Source organism: Gadus morhua, chromosome 1, assembly GCF_902167405.1.
Source record: "Gadus morhua chromosome 1, gadMor3.0, whole genome shotgun sequence".
Classification (NCBI taxonomy): domain Eukaryota; kingdom Metazoa; phylum Chordata; class Actinopteri; order Gadiformes; family Gadidae; genus Gadus; species Gadus morhua.
This window is the reverse complement of record NC_044048.1, coordinates 13,460,275-13,483,527: the sequence shown is the minus strand read 5'-3', so window position 1 is coordinate 13,483,527 and position 23,253 is coordinate 13,460,275. Positions and strand designations below refer to the sequence as shown.

At 44.7% G+C, this 23,253-nt stretch overlaps 2 protein-coding genes across 3 annotated transcripts in view; one reads left to right on the top strand and one right to left on the bottom strand.

The window, feature by feature from the left end:
• si:ch211-117c9.5 (sodium- and chloride-dependent creatine transporter 1) overlaps positions 1-9,798 on the top strand; it is an 18,558-nt gene extending 8,760 nt beyond the window's left edge. For both annotated transcript variants that reach the window (XM_030364413.1, XM_030364421.1), the window contains 9 exons: positions 1,234-1,368; positions 1,500-1,603; positions 3,884-4,008; positions 4,736-4,848; positions 6,129-6,269; positions 6,905-7,007; positions 7,319-7,419; positions 7,732-7,902; positions 8,541-9,798. In XM_030364413.1, the coding sequence (XP_030220273.1) occupies positions 1,234-1,368; positions 1,500-1,603; positions 3,884-4,008; positions 4,736-4,848; positions 6,129-6,269; positions 6,905-7,007; positions 7,319-7,419; positions 7,732-7,902; positions 8,541-8,669 (1,122 nt within the window). In that variant the 3' untranslated portion in view covers positions 8,670-9,798. The remainder of the gene's footprint in view (positions 1-1,233; positions 1,369-1,499; positions 1,604-3,883; positions 4,009-4,735; positions 4,849-6,128; positions 6,270-6,904; positions 7,008-7,318; positions 7,420-7,731; positions 7,903-8,540) is intronic.
• On the bottom strand, positions 9,799-21,737 carry LOC115549274 (solute carrier family 26 member 6). The gene is made up of 19 exons (XM_030364401.1): positions 21,356-21,737; positions 19,635-19,774; positions 18,896-19,006; positions 18,233-18,411; positions 17,317-17,481; positions 16,974-17,126; positions 16,653-16,735; positions 15,867-16,014; positions 14,530-14,643; positions 14,208-14,285; positions 13,854-13,949; positions 13,460-13,566; positions 13,288-13,357; positions 12,996-13,088; positions 12,698-12,811; positions 12,290-12,583; positions 11,744-11,798; positions 11,245-11,375; positions 9,799-11,131 (listed from the first exon to the last, which is right to left on the bottom strand). Exons 1-19 carry the CDS (start codon positions 21,487-21,489, stop codon positions 11,105-11,107), a joined length of 2,292 nt encoding a protein of 763 aa, XP_030220261.1. The 5' UTR covers positions 21,490-21,737; the 3' UTR covers positions 9,799-11,104.
• Positions 21,738-23,253: the final 1,516 nt, after the last annotated feature.

The following is a 23,253-nucleotide window of genomic DNA, read 5'->3' as shown; positions in this document are numbered from 1 at the left end:
ATTACCTGTCTTGCCTCTGTGTTGTTGGTATAATGTTTGTCACCTCTGTTAATAAGTTAGCACAGGTTCAAATTATGTTCAGCTGTATTCCATGTATCTATGTTCCTTAGTTCCTGTCGGTCCGTCGGTTTGTTGTTTGTTATGGGTTTATTTCTGCCTTCCTGGTTTCCTTCAGTAAAGCTTCCTTTTGCACGTACTCTATCACACCTCATATTATTTTTTATTTTAAGCTGTGTCATTTGTTTATTTGAGTATTTTGAAATAACAGGCTTATGCTCACATTCAGGTTTGTAGCCTAGGCCACTTGTCTTGTTATAAATCCTTTTTCATCCAGGGTACACATAACATTGTGTGAGTATAGTCTCCAGTTAACCATTCATTCTGAAAGATTGACCCATGCATGCAGATATAATCACATCAGTGTTTTGTTTGATATAATGTAATTTATTGTCATGTAATTGTATTTGGGTATCTGCTATGCCAAATGCTAAAGCTTACTGTGTGTGTGTGTGTGTGTGTGTGTGTGTGTGTGTGTGTGTGTGTGTGTGTGTGTGTGTGTGTGTGTGTGTGTGTGTGTGTGTGTGTGTGTGTGTGTGTGTGTGTGTGTGTGTGTGTGTGTGTGTGTGAGGAAGGGTTGAGCTAGTCTGTACTAAGAGGATTAATAACTTTCTCCCATGTTGATGTGCTGAAGGGGCTTTACTGGTCACCTTAGATCAAGGCAAAAATGTTGTGCCCTTTTTCCCCCCTGGGTCCTATCATGCTGACGGTGCAGAACGCTGTGTTTCCATTGGCTGGCTGCTGGTTTCTCCGCAGAACTCCCAAAATACTTAGAAACACGCATTACATAAGGGTTGTAAAATATAAAAATGTAATGTAATTTCTATCAATACTTTTACAGTAGCATCTGTGGCATAGGACTTAATCAAGATCATAAATTCACATTTATTGTTCAGAAGGAAAAATAGCAAGCATGCGTGCACTGTTAGCCATGGACAGAGCTGGCTCTGCAAGGTCATTTGGCTTAAAAGACTGGAGAGGTCATAAACTATGCAGCCGTCCCACACAAAATTCATCTCCCAACCCGACTAATCTCCTCGATGCAATGAGTCAACGTTTTGATTTGCAGTGTTTTGCTAAACTAGCTAAAGAAGGCCTTATACAGTGTACTCTGTCTATGATTAGATAGAGTTAATGTATGTTGACTGTACACTGTGTCTCCCTGTCTTTCTGCAGGTGGTCTATTTTACAGCACTTTTCCCCTACGTGGTTTTGGTGGTCCTGTTGGCCCATGGAATCACTCTACCAGGGGCCTGGGACGGTATCGTCTTCTACTTGAAGCCCGACTGGTCCAAACTGTTAGAAGCACAAGTATGGGTTATCTACTAGCTTGCTTTTTATTGTCAACATGTCGTGCTTTTTCAAGAGAAGTAATAAAAAACGAAACGATATACATTTCATGGGAGGAAATGTCGTTCCTCATGCCTGTGTTTGTGTTTCAGGTATGGATCGACGCAGGCACTCAGATCTTCTTCTCATACGCCATCGGACTGGGTGCTCTGACCGCGCTCGGCAGCTACAACCGCTTCCACAACAACTGTTACCAGTGAGTGACACCAGAACCAGACTGACACAACGGTAGTGGGGATGCTCACAGGTTTAAGGACTACATATTATTGATTATTTAATTCAATGGGATTATTTTCTATTGATAGTAATTTTCACTCGTGGGGGGCGGGGGGTAAAATATGTTTAGAAACATTAAGTTGAACTTTCTCTTCATTTGATGAGAACAAAGAGAAAATAATGCCTCCAGATAGTTCATCTTTGCGTGGGAGAAGCTAGGTGTGGTGTATTAGGTTAAATAGGATTAAATAATCCTACTTTATTTGTTCAAAAGATCAAAATTTGTGTGTTGCCGTTGGCACAAAAATATCTGATCTTTGTGAGTTGGTTTGGACCCAAAAATATCAAAAATGTTTGATTTGACTGGCTGTTTACGTCCCCTCCCCAAAGCACCATAGAACATTAGTATGAGACAAGGAGCTTAGTTATCTCAAGATCAATATGGACTTCAAATAATCTAATTTATTATTCATATTTATTTTAAATAAAACATGATTATCTTTCCGTTCTAGTTGATTTTGTTCCAGCTGGATCACTGGTCTAGTACATGGTCATCGTTGTCTTTGTTGTACTCTATGGCCTTCGATCTAGACTGAAGATTTTCATCTAATCCCAATGTCAATAGAAAGCAAGAGGGGAACTGTACGTTTTTCTGGAACATTGCTGTGCTTTGTCAACCTTTCTTAGGATTTTAAGAACTCCTAGACTTTGCATTTCTAATATTAAACATGATTTGCAGAAGCAATGGAAACCAGAACACCACATTCGCTACGTCTCCGCCCATTCTTGGAGTTCGTAAATACAATGGATATGTGTACAAATCTGAAACCTGTGTGTGTATGTGTATCCATATTATAACGCGGGGATCTCTCGTAAACTCCCCCTCCGTGTAAACAGGCTGAGATGGTTTGAGCAGGTCGTGTCTTCATGTAAACAGATGGGTTTTTTTAACCTAGATACAATGGAAACACAAAATAATTAATACTTAATCGAGATATTTCTCTTCTGGAAATGGGGCCTAAGAAGCCAAATGAATAGTTCTTGGAAAGCTGTAATTCCATCATACTAATGAGAAGCTCATTGAAGTGTAGCTTGAAGTATTTAAATAGTATTAGCTGCCCATGCCCTCCCCATCATTATTCCGGCAAGGGGAGCAATGTAATTGCGTTTGTTTAGACAGAAGTAGAAGAGGTATGTAAACAGTTGGACCCTAACATGCTACAGCTGTTTGGTAGCTTCAGTAGAATATCACAGCTTTTTATTTCAGTTGATACATCAAACAACCTTAGCCTGGTCCTCAGCCAAACTAGTGAGCCCAGAAAGATTCTTCTCTTTTTGCCCGAAATAGGAAGTTAGAGGACGATTGGCCCCTCTCTCTCCCTCTCCCTCTCTCTTTCACCGTGCTACTCCCACTGCGGTATCCTGGTCTCCCTCCAGCTCTATTGACCACTGTGGAGATCGGTCCAAGTCCTCCATTGTCTCACTCAGTGACTCATTCAGTGTCACTAAAGGTCTAGCCTGTCACTAATGGAGCCTTACAATTCACTCTGTTGAGTTAAAGCCTAAGACAGCTACTGCTGGTGCTGCTGCATCGGCCACTGCTACTGCTGCACTGCGTTGCTGTAACTATTCAGGTCAGGCTGATGTTTATGCACAACCCAAATAACAAGCCCAGCTCTATTCTTGGCCGGTAATGCCCCAAATACTTTATTTTTTCCACGTAAAGGGGTGTGAGGATAGAGACTGTGACACAGGCGTGATATTGCCCCGTGAGTCACACTCATGTGTGTGTGTTCAAATAACTGAGCCATGACTTTCCAGTTTTTTGTGCATTTAGGCCCGACCCTTCAGTAGGAGAGCCATTGAATAGAGTGCTGTCTTTCCTCATCCAACCCCCCCCCCCCCCCCCCCCCCCACCCCACCACACCTACCCACCCACCTGAAGGCTAGTCCTGCCAGCGTTCGTGACTACTCTTCACCTGATCTGTACACATACACATACACATAGACAAACACACACACAATAAATGACTACCGTATTGATCTCCCTCGTCCATATATTACCCCAACGCCCGTCAACTTCTCCTATTGTGAATGCTCCTGTCTCCCCTAATGTCAATAACATCTTCTAAAAGCTTACTGTAATAACCCCATTACATTATCTCTCTCTCTCTCTCTCTCTCTCTCTCTCCCTCTCCCTCTCTCTCTCTCTCTCTCTCTCTCTCTCTCTCTCTCTCTCTCTCCCCCTCCCTCTCGATAGGGATGCATTTGTGCTGGCTTTCATCAACAGCGGGACCAGTTTCTTTGCTGGCTTTGTGGTGTTTTCCGTACTGGGCTTCATGGCTGCAGAACAAGGAGTGGACATCAGCAAGGTTGCAGAGAGCGGTAAGAACACCACCCAACCACCCTAAAGGGAAAACCGGCATTTGCCAGGCTTTCCCAGACTCAGACAAGTTTATAAGTTTCAGTTCATCATTGTGTGGCCAGAAGGGGAGCTGGGTCAGTGTCTGCTTTCTGTAAGACGCTTCCATTGAATTGCGGCGCATTTCAATGGGAGGTCGATTTATAATCACAGGACCGAAAGAAGTGCTCAATTAACTGTGTGTTTCTAGTTCAACTACAAGCTTGTTGTGCGGTCTCGTTTTGATTAAGTGACTCTTCGGAACACATTGGACATATTTTGGCAGTAATTTAAAGTATATTCCCGTCACATGTACAAAGGTTGTGCTGCTGTTCGTCACAATGTAATACTGTCATACAATGGAAGGTGCCAACGGAAGCAAATCCCAGACTCTCTCTTGCCAAGAACAGCATGTCGGCTGATCTCTAGTGGATTTGTTTGGAAAATGGATGGAAGTAACGCCAAATTGCGGATAATGCCAAACATGTCTGTTCCTTTGTTACTTTTCAGTTCCTACAATGCTTATATATGACTAACGGATTTAGTTTATGATTGTTATTGACCCAGCCCACAGTGCTCGCAATCGAGTGCTCTGTATGCATGAGCACTTTAAGGCTGTAGTTCATTTACAGGCCAGAGGTGTCAGTAGTGAGAAGGAATTTCAGATTTCTTACACATAGTTCCTTTAACTTCATTCAATTTATTCTGCAGGTCCGGGTTTGGCCTTCATCGCTTATCCTAAGGCTGTCACCTTGATGCCCATGGCTCCAGTCTGGGCAGCGCTTTTCTTCTTCATGCTGCTCGTGCTGGGACTGGACAGCCAGGTAAAACACAAACACTCACAAGTCTTTCATTTTGTATTCCCACCTTCCATTGACTTAGGCCCCGTCCACACGGGCGAAAACTATCAGTTTTCCTTTGATGTGGTTCAGGGAAATCTCTGTAAAGACGGATTCATTGCGAAACAGCATCGAGCTGAGGAAACGCTGTAGTACACATTCCAGGCACATAAGTGGCGCTGCTTCCAGGCACATGTGTAGTACAGCGCACATAAGTGGCGCTGTAGTACACATTCCAGGCACATAAGTTGCGCTGCTTCTGCCACAGAACTCCAGCAAAAAAGAAGAAGAAGAGGCGAGCATGCGCATAAAGCCTGCGCGCTGTTTAACATACACTCTGAGAAGACTGTATGTAACGAGGCGAAAACTATCTTTTCCCCTCCGTTTTCCTTTGATGCGTTTTAGGAATATCTCCGTAAGGACGGACTCATTAAGAAAACACATTGAGCTGTATAAACACTGTAGTACATATTCAAGGCGCTGGTTCTCCCCCAAAAAAGCTGAGCGCAGCAACCGTTAGGCTATCCAGCCTGCGCGCTGTATACAAACATTATTGGCTCCCCCTCTGGCTGCAGGCGCACACCTGCTCGTTGAGAAGCGTCAGTTTTTTCTTTGTGATATTCATACGCAAACAATTGGTTGTCTCAGTGACCAATTTTTAATAACTCATTGCTTGGTACGCGTGTGTGTGTCTTGTCTGTCTGTATATATGTGTGTGCGTGCGCGTGTGTCTGTGTGTGTGGTATCCGGTGTGCCATCCATTGTTGTGTAAGCCATGGATTTGTCAATGAGCCTCTGTCTGTCTCCCAACAGAGGCTGTGTGTCTTCTGTTGTGTCAACTCGCTCATTCTCTCTCACTCACTTTCCAAGCCTCCACTTGTCTTCGGTCCATCTCCCTCGCTGCACTCTCCCACCACCACCACAAGGGACTGTGCTTTCATTCGTAGGAAAGATCTGGAAACAGCTGAATGATTATTATCTTGTACATTCTCTCTCCCGTGTTTCGCTCTCTCTCTTCTATTTTGCTGTCCTTCCCACTTTGTCTCACTCTGTCCTTCCCCTCCCCCATTCATCTGTAAATCGCTACCTCTCTTCCTCTCTCTATTCCCTGATCCCCCGCTCCCCCATTCCTCGTCTCTCTGTCTCTGTCTCTGTCTCTCTCTCTCTCTCTCTCTCTCTCTCTCTCTCTCTCTCTCTCTCTCATATTCTGTCTGGTCGCCCTCTCTGTCCCTCTCTCTCTCTCTCTGTCTCTGTCTCTCTCTCAGTTCGTCGGGGTGGAGGGCTTGATAACAGGCATCATAGACATGCTGCCCCCCAAGTCGGCGCTGGGCTCTGTGCGACGAGAGGTGGTGGTGGCCGTCTGTTGCTTCACCTGCTTCCTCATCGACATGTCCATGGTCACGGAGGTAACGCAGAGGTCACCCCACTGCTACAGACGTGTTTTAGTGATCTTTGCAGCGAACAAAGGCTATCTCAACAGACCACAGTATTTCAACACACCCAACTGCCACATTTGGCCTAACATGAAACTGTAACGGCTTTTAAGGCCAGGAAGAGGAAGGTCCTTATGCCTGGAAATGAGAAGTCCATGTTTATATCTTGAATGTTATTGATATATTCTGAGCAGAAGAGTTAGAAAGGGACGGGGATGCTTATGGTAGAGAGGGAGGAGGCAGAGGAAGGTACGACAGCCAGGAACCAGCCTGGGAAATGGGTCACCCGTGAAATATTAAAAGGATTAAAAGTGATGACGATGTGCGTGTGTGTGTGTGTGTGTGTGTGTGTGTGTGTGTGTGTGTGTGTGTGTGTGTGTGTGTGTGTGTGTGTGTGTGTGTGTGTGTGTGTGTGTGTGTGTGTGTGTGTGTGTGTGTGTGTGTGTGTGTGTGTGTGTGTGTGTGTGTGTGTGTGTGTGCCTCTGTCTGTCTTTGTATTTGTGTCTGTCTGTGTGTGTGTGTGTGTGTGTGTGTGTGTGTGTGTGTGTGTGTGTGTGTGTGTGTGTGTGTGTGTGTGTGTGTGTGTGTGTGTGTGTGTGTGTTATCAGGGAGGTATGTATGTGTTCCAGCTGTTTGACTACTACTCGGCCAGTGGCATCACCCTCCTGTGGCAGGCCTTCTGGGAGTGTGTGGTGGTGGCCTGGGTGTACGGTAAGACCCCCAACACATGCACACAAACACCCACATACCACCTTCATCAACAGAACAGCTGTCCTTATCAGTCTCTCTCTCTCTCTCTCTCTCTCTCTCTCTCTCTCTCTCTCTCTCTCTCTGTCTCTGTCTCTGTCTCTGTCTCTGTCTCTGTCTCTCTCTCTCTGTCTCTGTCTCTGTCTCTGTCTCTGTCTCTCTCTGTCTCTGTCTCTGTCTCTCTCTCTCTCCTTGTCTGTCTGTCTGTCTCTCTCTCTCTCTCTCTGTCTGTCTGTCTGTCTCTGTCTCTCTCTCTCTTCTCTCCCCCCCCCCAGGTGCCGACCGCTTCATGGACGACGTGGCCCGAATGATCGGCTATCGCCCCCTGCCCTACATGAAGTGGTGCTGGTCTTACATCACCCCTCTCGTCTGTGTGGTAAGTCTGACACACACATACACACACACACATTTATATGTGCACCTAACACAACAACGCAGATATAGATGCATAGACGTACAAAAGGGGCAGGACAGGCCAGTCGTCGGGATGTTTGAAAGAGTGTGTCGGCATGGTGGAGCCGGACGCCTGGCTCCTACCTGCTCACCAACGACCCGTCCCTGCTCTCCACTGTACCACACTCTGTTGAGTGGGGCGTTACCACCTGCCTGATAAGTCATCTCAGTCAACACAAAAGCCTGTTTCCATTTTCCGATGGTCCACCTCTCACACTTTGGGACGCCCCCGCAGGCAGTGTTCCTGTTCCACGTGGTGAACTACAAGCGTCTGACCTACAACACGGCGTACACGTACCCCTGGTGGGGCGAGGCGCTGGGCTGGTGCCTGGCGCTGTCCTCCATGCTCTGCATCCCCGTCACCGTCGCCTACAAGCTGCTGCGCTGCAAAGGATCCTTCCGGGAGGTCAGATTCTGTCTGTCTGTCTGTCTGTCTGTCTGTCTGTCTGTCTCTCTGTCTCTCTGTCTCTCTGTCTCTCTGTCTCTGTGTCGTGTTGTGTTGGCTTCATTCAGACGGCGCGCAGTGTGCGTAGCATTCACATTCACTGTCTGCCAGCGTTCAATATGGTGAGAAAAAAACAGAAGGCTGTTTTTCTGGTCAGTCCATTCATAATCACACAGCCACTGTGAAGGCCACTGACGCAAGGTCTCAGCCAGCCTCTGGTGTGCTGCGCAAGGACACCCGCAGAGTGAAGAAAACGGCAGAGTTTTACTAATAGGAACCCTGCGACTATGAATAAACCCAGCGACTCGTATGATCGCCAGACATCCATTTAGCAGGACGTGGAAGACCCTAGACCCTGGACACAAGTTCTCTTCCACTCTACTTCAGGGAGTATTAGGGTTTCAGGCAATCTGATATTCAGCATCCTTAATCATCGTCATTGGTCTAAAGACTTGACATGTGTGACTAGGAGAGTCAAGTGTGGTTCATCGAAAAACTGAATTTTAAACCATACGTGCTGCCATTAGCTCCTCCTTCTTCCTCAACCCTCTCCAGAGTAATAATAACATGGCTGACTGGCTTGTGGTCTCTTCCCTCAGCGGTGGCAGCACCTGACCACCCCGGTGTGGGGCCGACACCACATGGAGTACCTGGCCCCCGAGTCCGAGGCAAAACTGCTGCCCCCTGCAGGCGCCAAGAGCTCGCTGCACTTCGAAAGTGTCATCTAAACATCAGCCTCCAACCCAAACAAGCATCATGCCCCCAGCACCCCCACCCCCAGTATAGTCCCTCTCACAACGCAGAAACCCACAGAGGTCCATCGGGCGCCAGGAGCAATCCAATCAATCATCCCCGCCCCCCCCCCTTCCACAGTCCCACAATGAAGGAAGAAGAAAAGAAAAAATAAGTATTGGACCAAAGACCAGATGGCAGAAGAACTGTCCTCCACAGCCAGACTGTGCGCCAGACGGACAGACAGACAGACAGAGAGAATCCAACAGGTGTAATGTCCCTCCTCACGCTCTGCTCTCTCCAGTCACACTACCTCGCTGCTCTTCATTCCGCCCGCTCTTTGCACCCCCCCGCCTTCTAGTGCCGTCTCGTCCCCGTCTCGTCCTGTGAGTGTTTGACGTGTCGTCGTCCGATTATTGCCGCTGCGATGTGAGCATCCCGCCTCTCGCCTTACATCCGTTGCCCCCTAGCTCGCCGCCGCCGCCGCCAAAACGACAACATCATCCATCCCGCCCCGACAGAGGCCCGCCTGGTGCTGGATGCATGTGGAAGATAGAAGACAAATTAAACCATGTAGTCAAACTAATCCCATGAAAGTGTTTAACATTAAAAGTGTGTGTGTGTGTGTGTGTGTGTGTGTGTGTGTGTGTGTGTGTGTGTGTGTGTGTGTGTGTGTGTGTGTGTGTGTGTGAGGCGTCTGTGTGTGAGGTGTGTAAGGGCTGCATCTGCAGTGTTTACGTGTGCACCAGTGTTGTACCTTGTGCTTACAACGTGCGTCCGACACGTGGCACGTCTCCTCCTACTGTCCAGTCAAACTGGACTCTGACTCATCTTTCGTTTTTTTTTTTACCCGTGGCATTCTTATCATTGTAGCTGTACAAAAAATGAACTCCACTTCTAAAAAAAAAAATTGAAAATATACTCAAGTGTCCCTTTGTATTGTAGGAGGATATGAATCATCAGTGTTTAACAAGTCTGTGGGGCGCGGGGGCTGTAGGGGTCTTTCCACATTGAGATGATACAACATGTCAGATTGGACTGAGGATAGCAGAGCTATGACTGTGGCCCAGAATGATCCTATTCCGAGGAAGAAGCAATAAATGATGCGACATGATGAGATGGAAATGATGTGGTTGGTTCCTTTTTATTGGCTCTTCAGTTACAGGCACCCCTAATATAATCATTGATACAAACTTGGTATCCTGAAGATCTCTTGTAGTTGTAGTCGTAGAAGCTTAGATACTAGACAATTTATCATATGTTATATGATAAATTTAGCACGATAATCACACTAAATTTTTTAAAAGATATAATCGCACTGCGATTATATCTTTGCTTTTTGTTATGGATATTGATATATATCAATAGCAATGATTACCTATCACTATCCTATAAACCTATCACATAAACACTAATCTATCTACATTGAAAATACATACAGAAATACAATCAGCTCTTCAACAGCAACAACAGAGAATTGTTGGCTTATGAAGAATAATAGACTTATTACAAGATTATGAAAACAACATTACACAAATGGCTTTGTTAATGAATGGTTTTATCATTCTTGATCATGGAGATTTAGAAGACCTCTGTTCATGGTGAGAATCTATTTTCCAGAGGCGTAAGAAATATCACTAATACTGTGATAGCTGTAAAATACACCACTAATATACAGAGTTATAGAGCGGTAGAAGCTAAATGTATTCTGAGTGCTTAACCCCTTAAATATAACAGAAGGATGTCCGGCTATGCTGGTATCAGCCACACACCACTGATATTACCCTGCTCTGTGCAGCTCTGTTGGAGGGTAGTTTTGAAACAGAAACTAAGAATTGCACGATGTGAACATTTTAGAGAAGGAATGAGGTTAACTATTCTAGAAAATGCTATTCACAAAAAGTAACAGTTGCCAATATACTAAGACTTCAAAGACAGCGCATTGTACATTGACAGACAAACACAGGTGCCGTTGCATGTTGACACCGGGTCGACAATAGCTTTGACTGCGGTCTCTGCTTTAGCCTCTCACAGTCTCTTTACTCTATCAGAGGCTATAAATACAGAATCCTATTAACATTGCGCCACATTCTCCAACACAGTCCCATTCCCTGCCTCAGAAACACAACAGAGCGTGTGCACAAGACAGGGAGGGAGGGAGGGGGAGAGATAGAGAGGGGGGGGGGGCTGCCGTGACGTATGGCTGGCTATCTCATTAGACTATCATAAAAAGCCAGTTTCCTAAGCAACCGCTCTGGCTGTCTCCATGGCAACCAACCACCATGTCACGGTGGTTCATTCTCCCCCACAGTGAGGGGGGGAGGGGGGGGCGGAGTCAAGAGCGACCAATGCGGAATCAAAGCAGATGCCAGTGGATCAGAGGCGGAGGAGGAGTGGGAGTGTCCGGCGGGACGAGCCTGACCCCTGTTGGTCACATCTTGGTGATGCAGGACAGTTCCTGATGAACACATGAATGGAAAGAAACTCAGGGGAAACACACTGGTGTATGTTTTGCTTTTATGAATGAATAAGAAACACACTGGAGGGCCCTTTCAGCAAAGGGGTCCCCACCTGGCTGACGTTCTTTTGTGCCTGGCGTTCCAGAGTGTGAAGGACAGCGTCGTGGACGGTGACAAACAGGTTGTTGAGTAGGATGGACTCGCTGAAGATGCCCGCCCTCTTTAGTTGCTGCACAATGCAAACTGGTGGGGAGTCGTCCAACAGGGACAACATGCAAGACACACACACACACACACAAACAGGAAGACTGATTCACAAAAAGGGAAAGAGGACTGCTGTGGTAGTAGTTTGATTATAGGGAAATGTGAGGGTTACCCATGTTTGGGTTTGGCTGTACAAGATCAGGATTTGGCCTTCATGTATTGCCTGAGCCCTTGTTTGTGTGTGTGTGTGTGTGTGTGTGTGTGTGTGTGTGTGTGTGTGTGTGTGTGTGTGTGTGTGTGTGTGTGTGTGTGTGCGTGTGCGTGTGCGTGTATGTACGTGTGGGTGTGTGTTTGTGTTTGTATAAAAGGACATGGATGATCTTGTGTTGTGTCTGGTGTGAGCTCACCTTGACAGCCAGCAATATAGACACTCACATCTATCTCTCCAAAGTCTCTGAATATCTGCACATAAATGTTGAAGAAATGTGACCATGTGAGTACCTCATCTTCCGTCTTGGACTCATATCACTAACATACAATATGTGTGCACACTTGGTGTTTGCACATAGGACAGGAGCTCATTTAACAATTCAGGTACAACGTAGGACCTGGTAAGACTCTTTCTCACCAAAGGTTTCTCACCAAAGTAGAAGCTATGTCAAGGCCAAAGTGACCCGTAAAGACCTCCATTTCAGCGGAGGTCTCCTCCAGCACGCTCTTATGCTAAGTTCAATATTTTTGTATCAAATCCGTATCTTTGAAGCAGTCCTCTAGGTGAGTAGGAATATCAGAACTCAAATGTTGCCGGGATACATGCACCTATGCACAGTTAAAGTCTCATATTTGAGATATCCGTTTCTTCCTACACGTTGACAAAGAACAAGTCATGTGTGTCTGTGTGTGTGTGTGGAAACAGCAGACCAATATTAAACATCAAATAGAAAACGTCATACATTGTTTAGTGTCTTGGCTGTGACTGTGTCCACAAAGCTGGTGGTGGAGAGGTCCAAGATAACGCTGTGCGTGCGATGCCGTTCCTCGGTCTTCACTCCCCCGTTCTCCCTGGCGCTGTTATCATCATCCGCTGGACATGCGTCTGAAACCTCCGGGTCCATCTGATAGGCCGAGTTCACCTGTCCGTCAAAACCGCCGTAGACTGGGCCCACCTCCGTTGGGCTGACAAGAACCGTCTGGTGTTTTTTGCCTTTTTTCTTCACTGAAGGATTTTGTTCACTGTTGACGTCAACCTGGTTTTCGGTTGGAGAGAGGCACGGAGGGAACTCATTCATTAATTCATGACTCATACTTTCATAGCGATTGTGTTTACTTTCAACAAACGTGCGTTGCATGCAGGGTTGTACCTGTAGTTTCTTTGCTGCCTTTTTAGCTTTCTTTTTCTCCTTCTCCTGTTGACGTTTCAGTTTGTTTTCTAGCTTTTTCTTCTCTGTCAGCTGCTCTATGATGTTGATCCCACTCTGAAAGCCGGCAGGATGCGGTGAGGGCATGACACAGCAAGTGAAAGCAATTAAGGATACAAATAAGGAATTTATTTTATCCTTTTAATGAGATATGCCCACACACAGACACACACACACACTCATAAGTTACACATTCCATAAACACAAACACCTACATAAGCTTGCGCACACACACACAAACCTTTTCTTGCAGCGCCTCCAAATACATCTCTGCATTGGTGTAGCAGATTGTAGCCGAAGAACGGAAGATTGTCACTCCTGGAATCAGTTTGGCCTCCACAGACACAACGGCAGCACAAGCGGTGATCAGGGACTCAAAACATAGCTCTAGCGTTGATCTCCTCACTTCCCCTCACAGATTCATGGAACCACTCATTCAACTATTCACAGAGTTATATTATGTCACATTTCGTTACAGAACGCTCGGCTGTAGTACGGAGGCACCATTCACCTGAGATGAGCAGACTCCTTACCTCCTCATAAGCGTCCATGTCCACGTACAGCTCCGTGCCCGGCACGTGACCCAGGATGGAGTAGCGGGGGCTATGAGAGACAGGTTTTCAAGGAGATGTAACACAGGGACTTTAACAGCGCCTCTGTGCCATACATTGTTGAGTTCCCTGGAAAGGTGCTGTGTGCACTCACAGCTGGATCCTGAAGATGACCGTCAGCATGGAGAAGACCACGGCCACGGCCAGACCAATGTCTAGGTTGAGCAGGATGGTGGCCACCCAGGTGACCGACCAGATCATCTGGGGGCAGGGTGGGATCGATGTCAGAATCAGTTTACTTCATTGATCCCATGAAGTAAACATTGATCCCATTGGGGATCAATGAAGGGGGGAATTTGCGTGTGTTTCAGTTACTCAGCTCAAGAACATAGAATACAGAATACACATTTAAGTAAAGAAAAATAAATGTAAATCACAAAGGTATGCTAAGGCCATACAAATACGGAAAATGTGCATATGGGAGGATTGGGCACAAAGTGTTGGATGGACTGTTGTAGAGGACTGGAGGGCGTGTAATGTAGCCATACCAGATCCATCTTGTTGCTCTTCCAGAGCAGAGGTATATCGTTGAACTGCTTAAACATTCCTTTCAAATTCACAAAAACGATGGTGGCTAGGATTGCCTGCGTGGCAAAGCACACACACACACACACACACACACACACACACACACACACACACACACACACACACACACACACACACACACACACACACACACACACACACACACACACACACACACACACACGATTACATCTTATGTATTCTACCAAAAAGAGCTTTGATGGAGATGCGAGAGGCAGAGTTCTTCCACAGAAGAGGGATCCGTCTACTGTGTAGACTCCCTGCCTCTCGAGAAATGGGGTCAAGGAAGTTACCTTGGGGAGTTCTGCAAACAGAGAGCCAATTTTCAGAATGGTGATCAGCACAATAATGGAAGACACGACTCCTGCGACCTGAGCAAACATACAATTATCAGAATGATGATTCCCGCATTATTCATACTATTTAGATAAGTGATTCTCAGGGCACATGTCGTAAGAGACAGTATATCCCCAAACATGATTATGTGTTGTGAGATTAACCCATATGTGTGTGTGTGTGTGTGTGTGTGTGTGTGTGTGTGTGTGTGTGTGTGTGTGTGTGTGTGTGTGTGTGTGTGTGTGTGTGTGTGTGTGTGTGTGTGTGTGTGTGTATTACTTGGGTCTTGCCTCCTGCGCTCTCCTGGACGAGGCTACGGGACAGAGAAGCCGTCACAACGTAACACTGGAAGAAAGCCCCGAACACGTTGGACAGGCCCAGGGCTACCAGCTCCTTTGGAAACACCACAGAACTACATGAGCCGCGTTAAATATTGAACATGTTACCAAAATAGGGTGCTTCCTAAGTCTGACTATTTTTCAAAATCAAGCCCCTTTAAGGTGGTTTTCAATAATGGCTTCTGCTTGTTGTATAGAAAGCCACGGTGTCATGTTCATTTGAGCTTGCTTTGCGAACTAACAGCACCTCCTAGCTATTTCTAAAATCACTGTTAACCACGGCCTCTCGTGGCTTAGTACTTAAATTATGGATAAGTAATACCATAAGAAGAGAATAGTAAGAATAGTGAGGGTTTATTGATACAGTTTCAAAGAAAACTTGGGTAAATGTCCGACCACATAATCCATGGCAATTAAAAAGTACTATCTGTTTAATTAAAACCTCACAGGCCTGCTACATCTCCTCCCTGAACCCTCTCACTAGACGCAGACATATTAAATGTACACATGGCAAAGATTGTTGCACATTAAACATTTAGTTGAGCTCGGTTCTGCAAAAGCTTTCAGTATTCCCAGTGCACATCCGTTCACCAGATCACCACCATCTCGGTAGATGTACACAGACACGACAAGAGCAATAGAGGGGAACAAATAGGGCCAGCATGAGAAAAGCTTTTGACACATGTAAGAGAACAGGGTCTAATATTAGGCCAGTACTAGCCTGGAGAATTAACACATGGAGGCATGTGGTAGAAGACGATTACTTGGCCTGCTCATGACAGAGAGAGAGAGAGAGAGAGAGAGAGAGAGAGAGAGAGAGAGAGAGAGAGAGAGAGAGAGAGAGAGAGAGAGAGAGAGAGAGAGAGAGAGAGAGAGAGAGAGAGAGAGAGAGAGAGGGAGGGAGGGAGGGAGGGAGAGAGAGAGAAGGGATACACAGAGACTCTAAAAATGAATCCATCTCTAGCCTCCTCTAGTCTACGCTGATTGTCTGGAGGTAAACAATAAACACACTTCGGGTGCCATGGTTACAGTGACGCCTGAGTGTGACGGAGCACAGAGTGTAGAATTCCAAAAATGACTGTGTCTCCTCTTGAACTGGAGGGGTAGGTTACACAGTGAATTGTTGTGTTTCTCGTTGTTGCTGCTGTTGTAGTTTTTAACAGAACACACCGTAGCACACTGTGAAATACACAGAGCCTCCAACAACGTATCTTTACATCAGTATGCATGCGTCAGGAATGGTATGCGTGAGTTTAATTAGGTCTGACCCAGCCGTACCTGATTGCTATCCACCTTGTAGCCATGCTTAAGGGCCATAGTCTTGCTGATGGAGATGCTAATGGCGTAAGCTACGATCACGATAGCAAATGCATCGGGAAACACCAATATAAATAAGTTGCCGTCTGGGACTCGAGGAGCCTTCAGCCTGGGGGGCGGGGATCGGAGAGACGAGAGGAATTTGTTAGCATTGACACGTGATAGATGTCTCACTGCAGACGGCATGCTTTTGTACCGAATTATTGGAAAGTTATGAATGCCTGAAGGGATTTATTTTCCCCAGAGATTAAACTGACTTTGGCCTGATAAGTAGTGTCTTTGTGTGATAAAGTTATGTGCCGGTGAGTTAACTCCCTGGGCACTGAGCACAGTAGAGAAAGCAGGGTTTTGAAATTAAATTCACATTACCCACGTAGCATTCACAGTGATAGGCCTACTTAAGTTTACCCTGTTTTTATGAATAGACCTTTGGAAATGTTTTGTTTTGAGGCCCTGCCCTGCAAACAAAAAGCCAAGTGGGGTGCGGTAAAAAATACATGTGATTTATGAAGTATTCTTTTCTTTCTCTGCAAAGAGAAAAACGTCAATTTTTCTTTCTCTATTTCTTCCCCTATGGTACAAACAAATAATCTCGTTATCATATTCTATTGCTTTGAAAATCTCACTTTTCAATTCTGTATATTTCTGTTGTGTGTTGTCATAACTCTTTTAGCTTTACAGTTGGTCCCTGAATTGACTATATCAGATACATTAAATAATATACATAAACAATTTAGGTCTACTTACCCACTGGGTATTGCTCCAACCACATCCACTCCATAATGAGTTCTGAATTTAGCAAAATATGAGATGATTGTTGCTACTATGAGCTGTGAAATAAATACCACAAGAAAGCTATCATGTCATATACATACATATTGTATAAATTAATGAAATGTGTTTTTTTAGGAATGCAAGCATCAAAAGCCAAAACATCCTATGATGTCGTTACCTCAATACATTTCCATCTCATTTAGGCTTAAACAACTATAAGACTTATGGCGTCCCCTGGTGGTTATACATATGTTAGCAAATATACAAGAAGTAAGGCAGAAAATAAAAACGTACAACTATCAGTTCTATGGGAATGGACATAGGTAGCTTCTTCCGGTAGTAGGTATTCAGTTCCTTGACCAGAATTAGGACAAAAAGTGCCACAATACTAATCACCAGCGTCGCAATGTTTGTCTTCGGTAGCAATGAGCAGAGGTCAATTAACGTCTATGAGGGGAAACAAGGAAAATAAATGAATGAACTGTGTGTTAATACACAGAGACATGTTGGTTTTCGATGACTTTGTTTTTTTTCAAAATGTTCATTCCAAAGTTACATTTCTATCTCATGTGTAATAGTTCAGACGAGGCACGTAGAAATGTGTGGAGGAATAGAGCACGATATGAAACACACTCACGTAAACCTGTGAGAGAGGTCCGGTGAAGCGTGTCGTGTGAACCCCTACGACGTATTTCAGCTGGGACAGCAGCACCTGAACGGCCACGGCGGTCGTGTAGCCACGCACCAGAGGCTCCGACAGATAGGTGACCACAAAGCCAAACCTCACTAGACCAAACAGGATCTGGAGAAAGACACACGACATGTTGCATGGACTCCCAGTCACAATGAAGACACAATTATTATACATATAGTTGTATTTACTTACACAGCAAATATATTGAAAATGTACTTGCTTTTGTCGGAACACACTGTGCACAGTATGAGGAAGGCCTTGCCTGGCCTATCATGTTAACTTGATGCTTTTATTGTCTTAAATGTGTATGATTGATTGTATATATTGGGATATCTACAATATCTACATTATAATAGTCTTCCAATCTTTCCATGTACCAAAGTGCCTGAAATAAATTGGCCCTTTTGGATTAATTGAGATAGAGAATATTTAGAATTGAATCCAATGTATTTGACAAGGGAAATGTAGCTTAAAGCTGGAGTAGTCAATTTGGAGTAACCATCAAGCAGATTCGATTTTGAAAGTATCCAACAGAAAATATCCCCCCCTTCTCTTCTGGCCGCCTTCCAAAGCAACTCCCCCCAAACACAGAAGCTTGGGCAGAGCGCTCTGGCCGAGTGCCTGCAGGTATGCTGGTTCATTCGGGCCGAAATAAATAATTGGACAGGCCTGCAAAAGGCACAGATACAGAATTCCTTCATTATTATTATTAATTTTTTCTATTTATTTATTGAATGCTGTCAGGAGAAAAACAACAATTAGGACAAAAAAGGGGTATCAAATAAATTGCCTACCCTAGCTTTAACAGTTTGGATAGCGGGGAAAGAGAGGTACGCGCACATAAAAACCGTAGGTGTACCTGTAGGACTCCCACCACCGCGGTCAGGGCGCATGATATCTGGACTCTGTAGGCATCTCGCGCGTCAATGTCCACCACAGCGGTGCCGTTGGTCCCGTTCCCCCCCACCACAAAGTTACTGTCTGGGCCGAACTTCTCTGTCACGCTGCCAACCATGATGCTGACCACCGCAAATGTACCTAGACACACGCACATGCAAGCATTCATACAGTACGTGCACCACCATGAATGTACACATGGACACACACAATCAAACACACACACACACACACACACACACACACACACACACACACACACACACACACACACACACACACACACACACACACACACACACCCATACACAAATGAATGAATGGGAGAATCTGATGAGCGTCAGCTCTCCACCAGGATTTTACATAGGAATTTGATACATGGCTCAATCTCAGCACTGACATGAAAAAGTCAAAAATTACGTTGTATGATGTTGATAATTGTAATTCGTATTATTATCATGAGGACAATAATGTCAATCAGGAAACATAAAATAAAACATACAAAAGAAGAAAGGGAGATTTATTATATGCAAATAACAAAGTTTGTTCTGTTACGAAACAGCCTTCTACGGCACCATTGGGATCTAAAGGCTCAATCCAGAACATTCTCCCCTGGGTTTCTTACCGATGGATATGTGTCTGGAGGTCCCAAAGATGAAGTAGATCATCACAGGAAAGAGGGAGGTGTACAGACCAAACACTGGAGTCAAGGAGGCCAGAAGGGCATAGGCCATACCTGATGCGGGCATAACATCTTTTAAGTACTGCAAACATACACACACATGCACACACGCACATGGATGCATGCACGCACATGCAAGTGCACCCACACACGCACATGCACACACGCACATCATATGTTAAAAAAGTAGGCTAGGTCACGATAATACACAACTTTGAGACGGGCATCTGCTGTTAGATGAAACACAAAACCAAATGACAGCCTGTCGTTGTTTCTCAGTGTGTTCTGTGAGTACACAGGTTTACATCTTATGTTAAGATGTACACAAAGCATTCACAAAACACACAATTCACATGCAAACACACACACACACATTCCCACACAGTCCCACACATAAGCACATGCGCGCATAACCGCAGGTACGCACACACACACACGCATGTTATCAAAGTGGTACATACTTTTTGAACAAATAGTTTTGGGTGCTCAATGAATACAATAATTTAATAATTTTAAGTGTGGGTTAATTTCATATTGCATGTCCTAATTTCTTCACACACATGTCACACACATGTCACACACACGCACACACACACACACACACACACACACACACACACACACACACACACACACACACACACACACACACACACACACACACACACACACACACACACACCTTGTGGTAGATGCATGATGCCCACACTCAGGCCGGAGACTATGTCACCCACTGCGTTCTCCCTGATGGAGTACTGAGGCAGCCAGGAGAGCACTGGCACCCATTTCAACACCGCCCTTTTCAGCCCGGGCACTGAACATCTGACTCCCAGAGGTAGAAGAAGAGGAGGAAGAGCAGGAAGACTCTGATCAGGAGGCAATTAAATCCAGGTTTAGTGATTAAAAGTACATTCACGCTGTTTTTTTTATCAGTATGCAGAATGTCAACTTCTAAATCTCCTTTGGATGATTCACAAAACCCCTGGTGATCGTACTTTCTAACTCAGCGTAAATGTTCTCTGGCTATCAGGTCAGTCAGTCAGTCAGGTCTATTTTATTTGCACAGCCCCTTATCACAGTAACACTCTCAAAGGGCTTCGCAGCCCACGCTATACGACAGCCCTAAACCCAAGGCCAACCGAGGCAGAGAAAAACTCCCTTATTCATCCAGGAAGAAACATGAGAAGGAGCCCAGACTGGTGCTTCGTCCTCTCAGTCGGTCAGTGTGTCGCTACCACAAGGATCCTGCTGGAGAGGGGGTCTTAGTATTGGTAGTTAAACACATCTCAAGTGTTTATCAGCTGTCCCCGCATGAGGGGTTCCCATGTGGGCTAGGCAAAGAGGGGCCGCTGAGCTATAACAATGTGACGCTTTGCATAGGAGCAGCGCTAGGCCCCACTAAAGCCTCTTTTTTTATGCAATAAACTAGTACACAATGCAAAAAAAGGAACATAAAAATGTGCTGAAAAGACAGATTTACAACGTGGAGGAAGGTTTAGAGAGGGTATGGCAGATTAAACATTGGTGGACCTCAGAACAAATGGTACACTAAAGCTTGACACCTCTATGTATACCTAACTGATGAATCAGGATGAGGCGCTACTGGGAATCACATGATACAGCAATGCGTGTACTAATTTAAAAATATACTTTTAGGAAGGTTTATTGATGATGAATGTTATGAACATTGGAATAGGATGTGAAGGAAGTGCATCATCGTCTGATTGTTGTTTTCTGCTCAAGCTTTGCAAACCTTGACATTGTCAAGGTTTGTGTCAATGAGTAGTTATTGTGTTCACCATTATCATGCATCCCATTGCAACAATAATGATAACATTATCATGGCTTTCTAATTCATATGTGGTACAGTGTTAAATTACAGAGGCTGCATTATCTTAAAACAACTGGAAATGTCTTCAGTGGTATTTGTTCAATGTCTTAAATGTTATCTGTTTATGAAATATACCACAAATAATGCATGAAAAGGATGGACCTATGCCAAAATTATATTTCTGTGTTTAAGGTTTTGTTTTGTTTTTATCCTGTATTTACATGCAGGATATTTGCATTTGAAGGTTTTGTATTATAATGAAATAAAATGTGAATCATAAGAAATACATTCTAGGACTATTCATAGCTCATTCTATGACATTGTGCTCGGGACAGATGGAGAAATTAAAAATGGCACAGTGTTCCACTAATAGAAATTGTAAAAAGTACTGTTTTGTCATCGTCGCAAAATCACCAATCTTTTTCAGTATGAGTTTGGTTTAGGATACATTTACTCACAATAGCACGGAATCTTTGCCTTATTATAAGTTAAGCATCAGAGTCCACAGTCGACGCTTTCTCTTCCCGTGTGTGCACGGTTCCCCTGCATCTGGATCATTGTCCAGGACCTACCTCAGAGAGTCCTTGACCCGCTGGGCCAGGGGAGGCTTGGTGGAGTGCGTCCTTCTGCGGCCCAACTCATCCAGGGCCGAGTCGGCCAGGACCTTCCGCTGAACACAAAACTCCCCGGAGGAAGGGACTCCCATTTTAATGATTTTTTTGTGCTTTCTCTATCTTCTTGAATCTCTAACTTCAAATTGTTGGCAGTGGGTTTATTTTCCGAATCGAATCAATTTCAATGTCGTCTTCAGCACATCAACAACTAAAATATATAGATGTTCTGTATTCCTGGTTGTGCTGCTGGGCGTTTTGGACTGTGGATGTGGACTTTCCCTCTGGTCCTACTTATAGAAAAAAAGGACACCCCACCTCTGTCCCCGATTCTTTATTCCCAAAGCGAGAGGGATTTTGAAGTGCAACTTTTATGCTCCAGCGATGATTTACCTGAGGGAAAAGACAGCGCTGATAGGCTATCTTGGAGATCGCCTGACCACACAGACTTAGCCCAACCGAAGGGTCAACCCCGGGGACAGTAGGTAAAACAAAATACTACGCCAGCCGAGTCCTTGGTGTGTGACCTTTGGTGACACGATGGTGCCCCTGTTTCCTCTTTAAAACTCATAAAGGTTTATCTTTACGACGCTTCTCTGTTCACGTCATCAGATAAAGAGCGATATTCCTAATGGAAAGCTGCTACTGACTTATTATTTTCAGAATAGAATAACAAAGAATTAAACATGACTTTTTTGTCAACGTGGAAACCCATAAGTAAAACTTTCACGTTCACCTTTTGTTTCAACCAAAAAATGCACTTGCACAAAACTTTTAAATAGGGTTTCACGTGAATGAGTGGGTAATTTGCAGTATCGATTCGTTGGCACTACCTGTCAACCCCACCTCATTCAAACCTCAACGCAAACACCTTTTCCCCCATTTAATCAATATAGCTGCACTGTATCAATGATAAATGCTTCCTTTTCATTAGTTATAGTGCCCTTTGGTCTGATATATAAATCTATATATATATAGATATATATATATAGATATATATAGATATATATTATGATTGACTGTCACATGTGATGTGAATCTATTTCTGATATGCAATATCAGAAAAAGATTACCACTGGCAGGTCCCAGCCTTACATTTTAACTTGCCTCTGCCACTCACCTTCAGATCTGAAATCATCAGACCAGACTTTGAAGAATGTTAAATGATGGCTAGAATATTCAGCGTACAACACACATTAAATTATCGGAGGCGTCACAATAATCTGAAGCCTCAGATGGGAGTTCACCCTGCGTCTCTCTCAGAGCTTCGCAAGGAGAAGTCCAACGCATTGGAAAAAGCAAGGACTTCTTATACCGTGGCACAGGTCTCTGAAATGCTGAGAACAGCTCTGCTCCCCACATAATGTGTGATGGATAAATCCATATTTGGTTTCCCCTTCATCATCTAAGCTTTGTCTCCTTTCCCTTGCACTAGCCATCCTACCTGTTAGCGTTATCTAACGTTAACCTTTGTGCCTGGGGTAAATCGGTACCAAGGGAGCAGGGATCCCCTTAAGCATTCTTCTACTTGATGAGAAAACAGGAAACTCTGTCCTTTAGGTCAATATTATTTGATTTGATCATTGACAATTGCAATGTGAAGTCTCATCTGTTCTAGACGCATATCACTTAAAGAAAATGCCATGACAGATGTCATAAAGGGGGAGACGTAGCCGTGCCTTATCAGTTGGATTTTTTGATACTTGACCCCCCCCCCCCCCCCCCCCCCCCCCCCCCCAAGGGGGTTAGGGAAAAGCCACATCAACAAATGGCAGTTAGAGAAACAGTATGTACAAATAATTCAAAAGTAAAACATAAGAAATATCCCATTACTAAAGTCTTCATATGAATATTTCAAT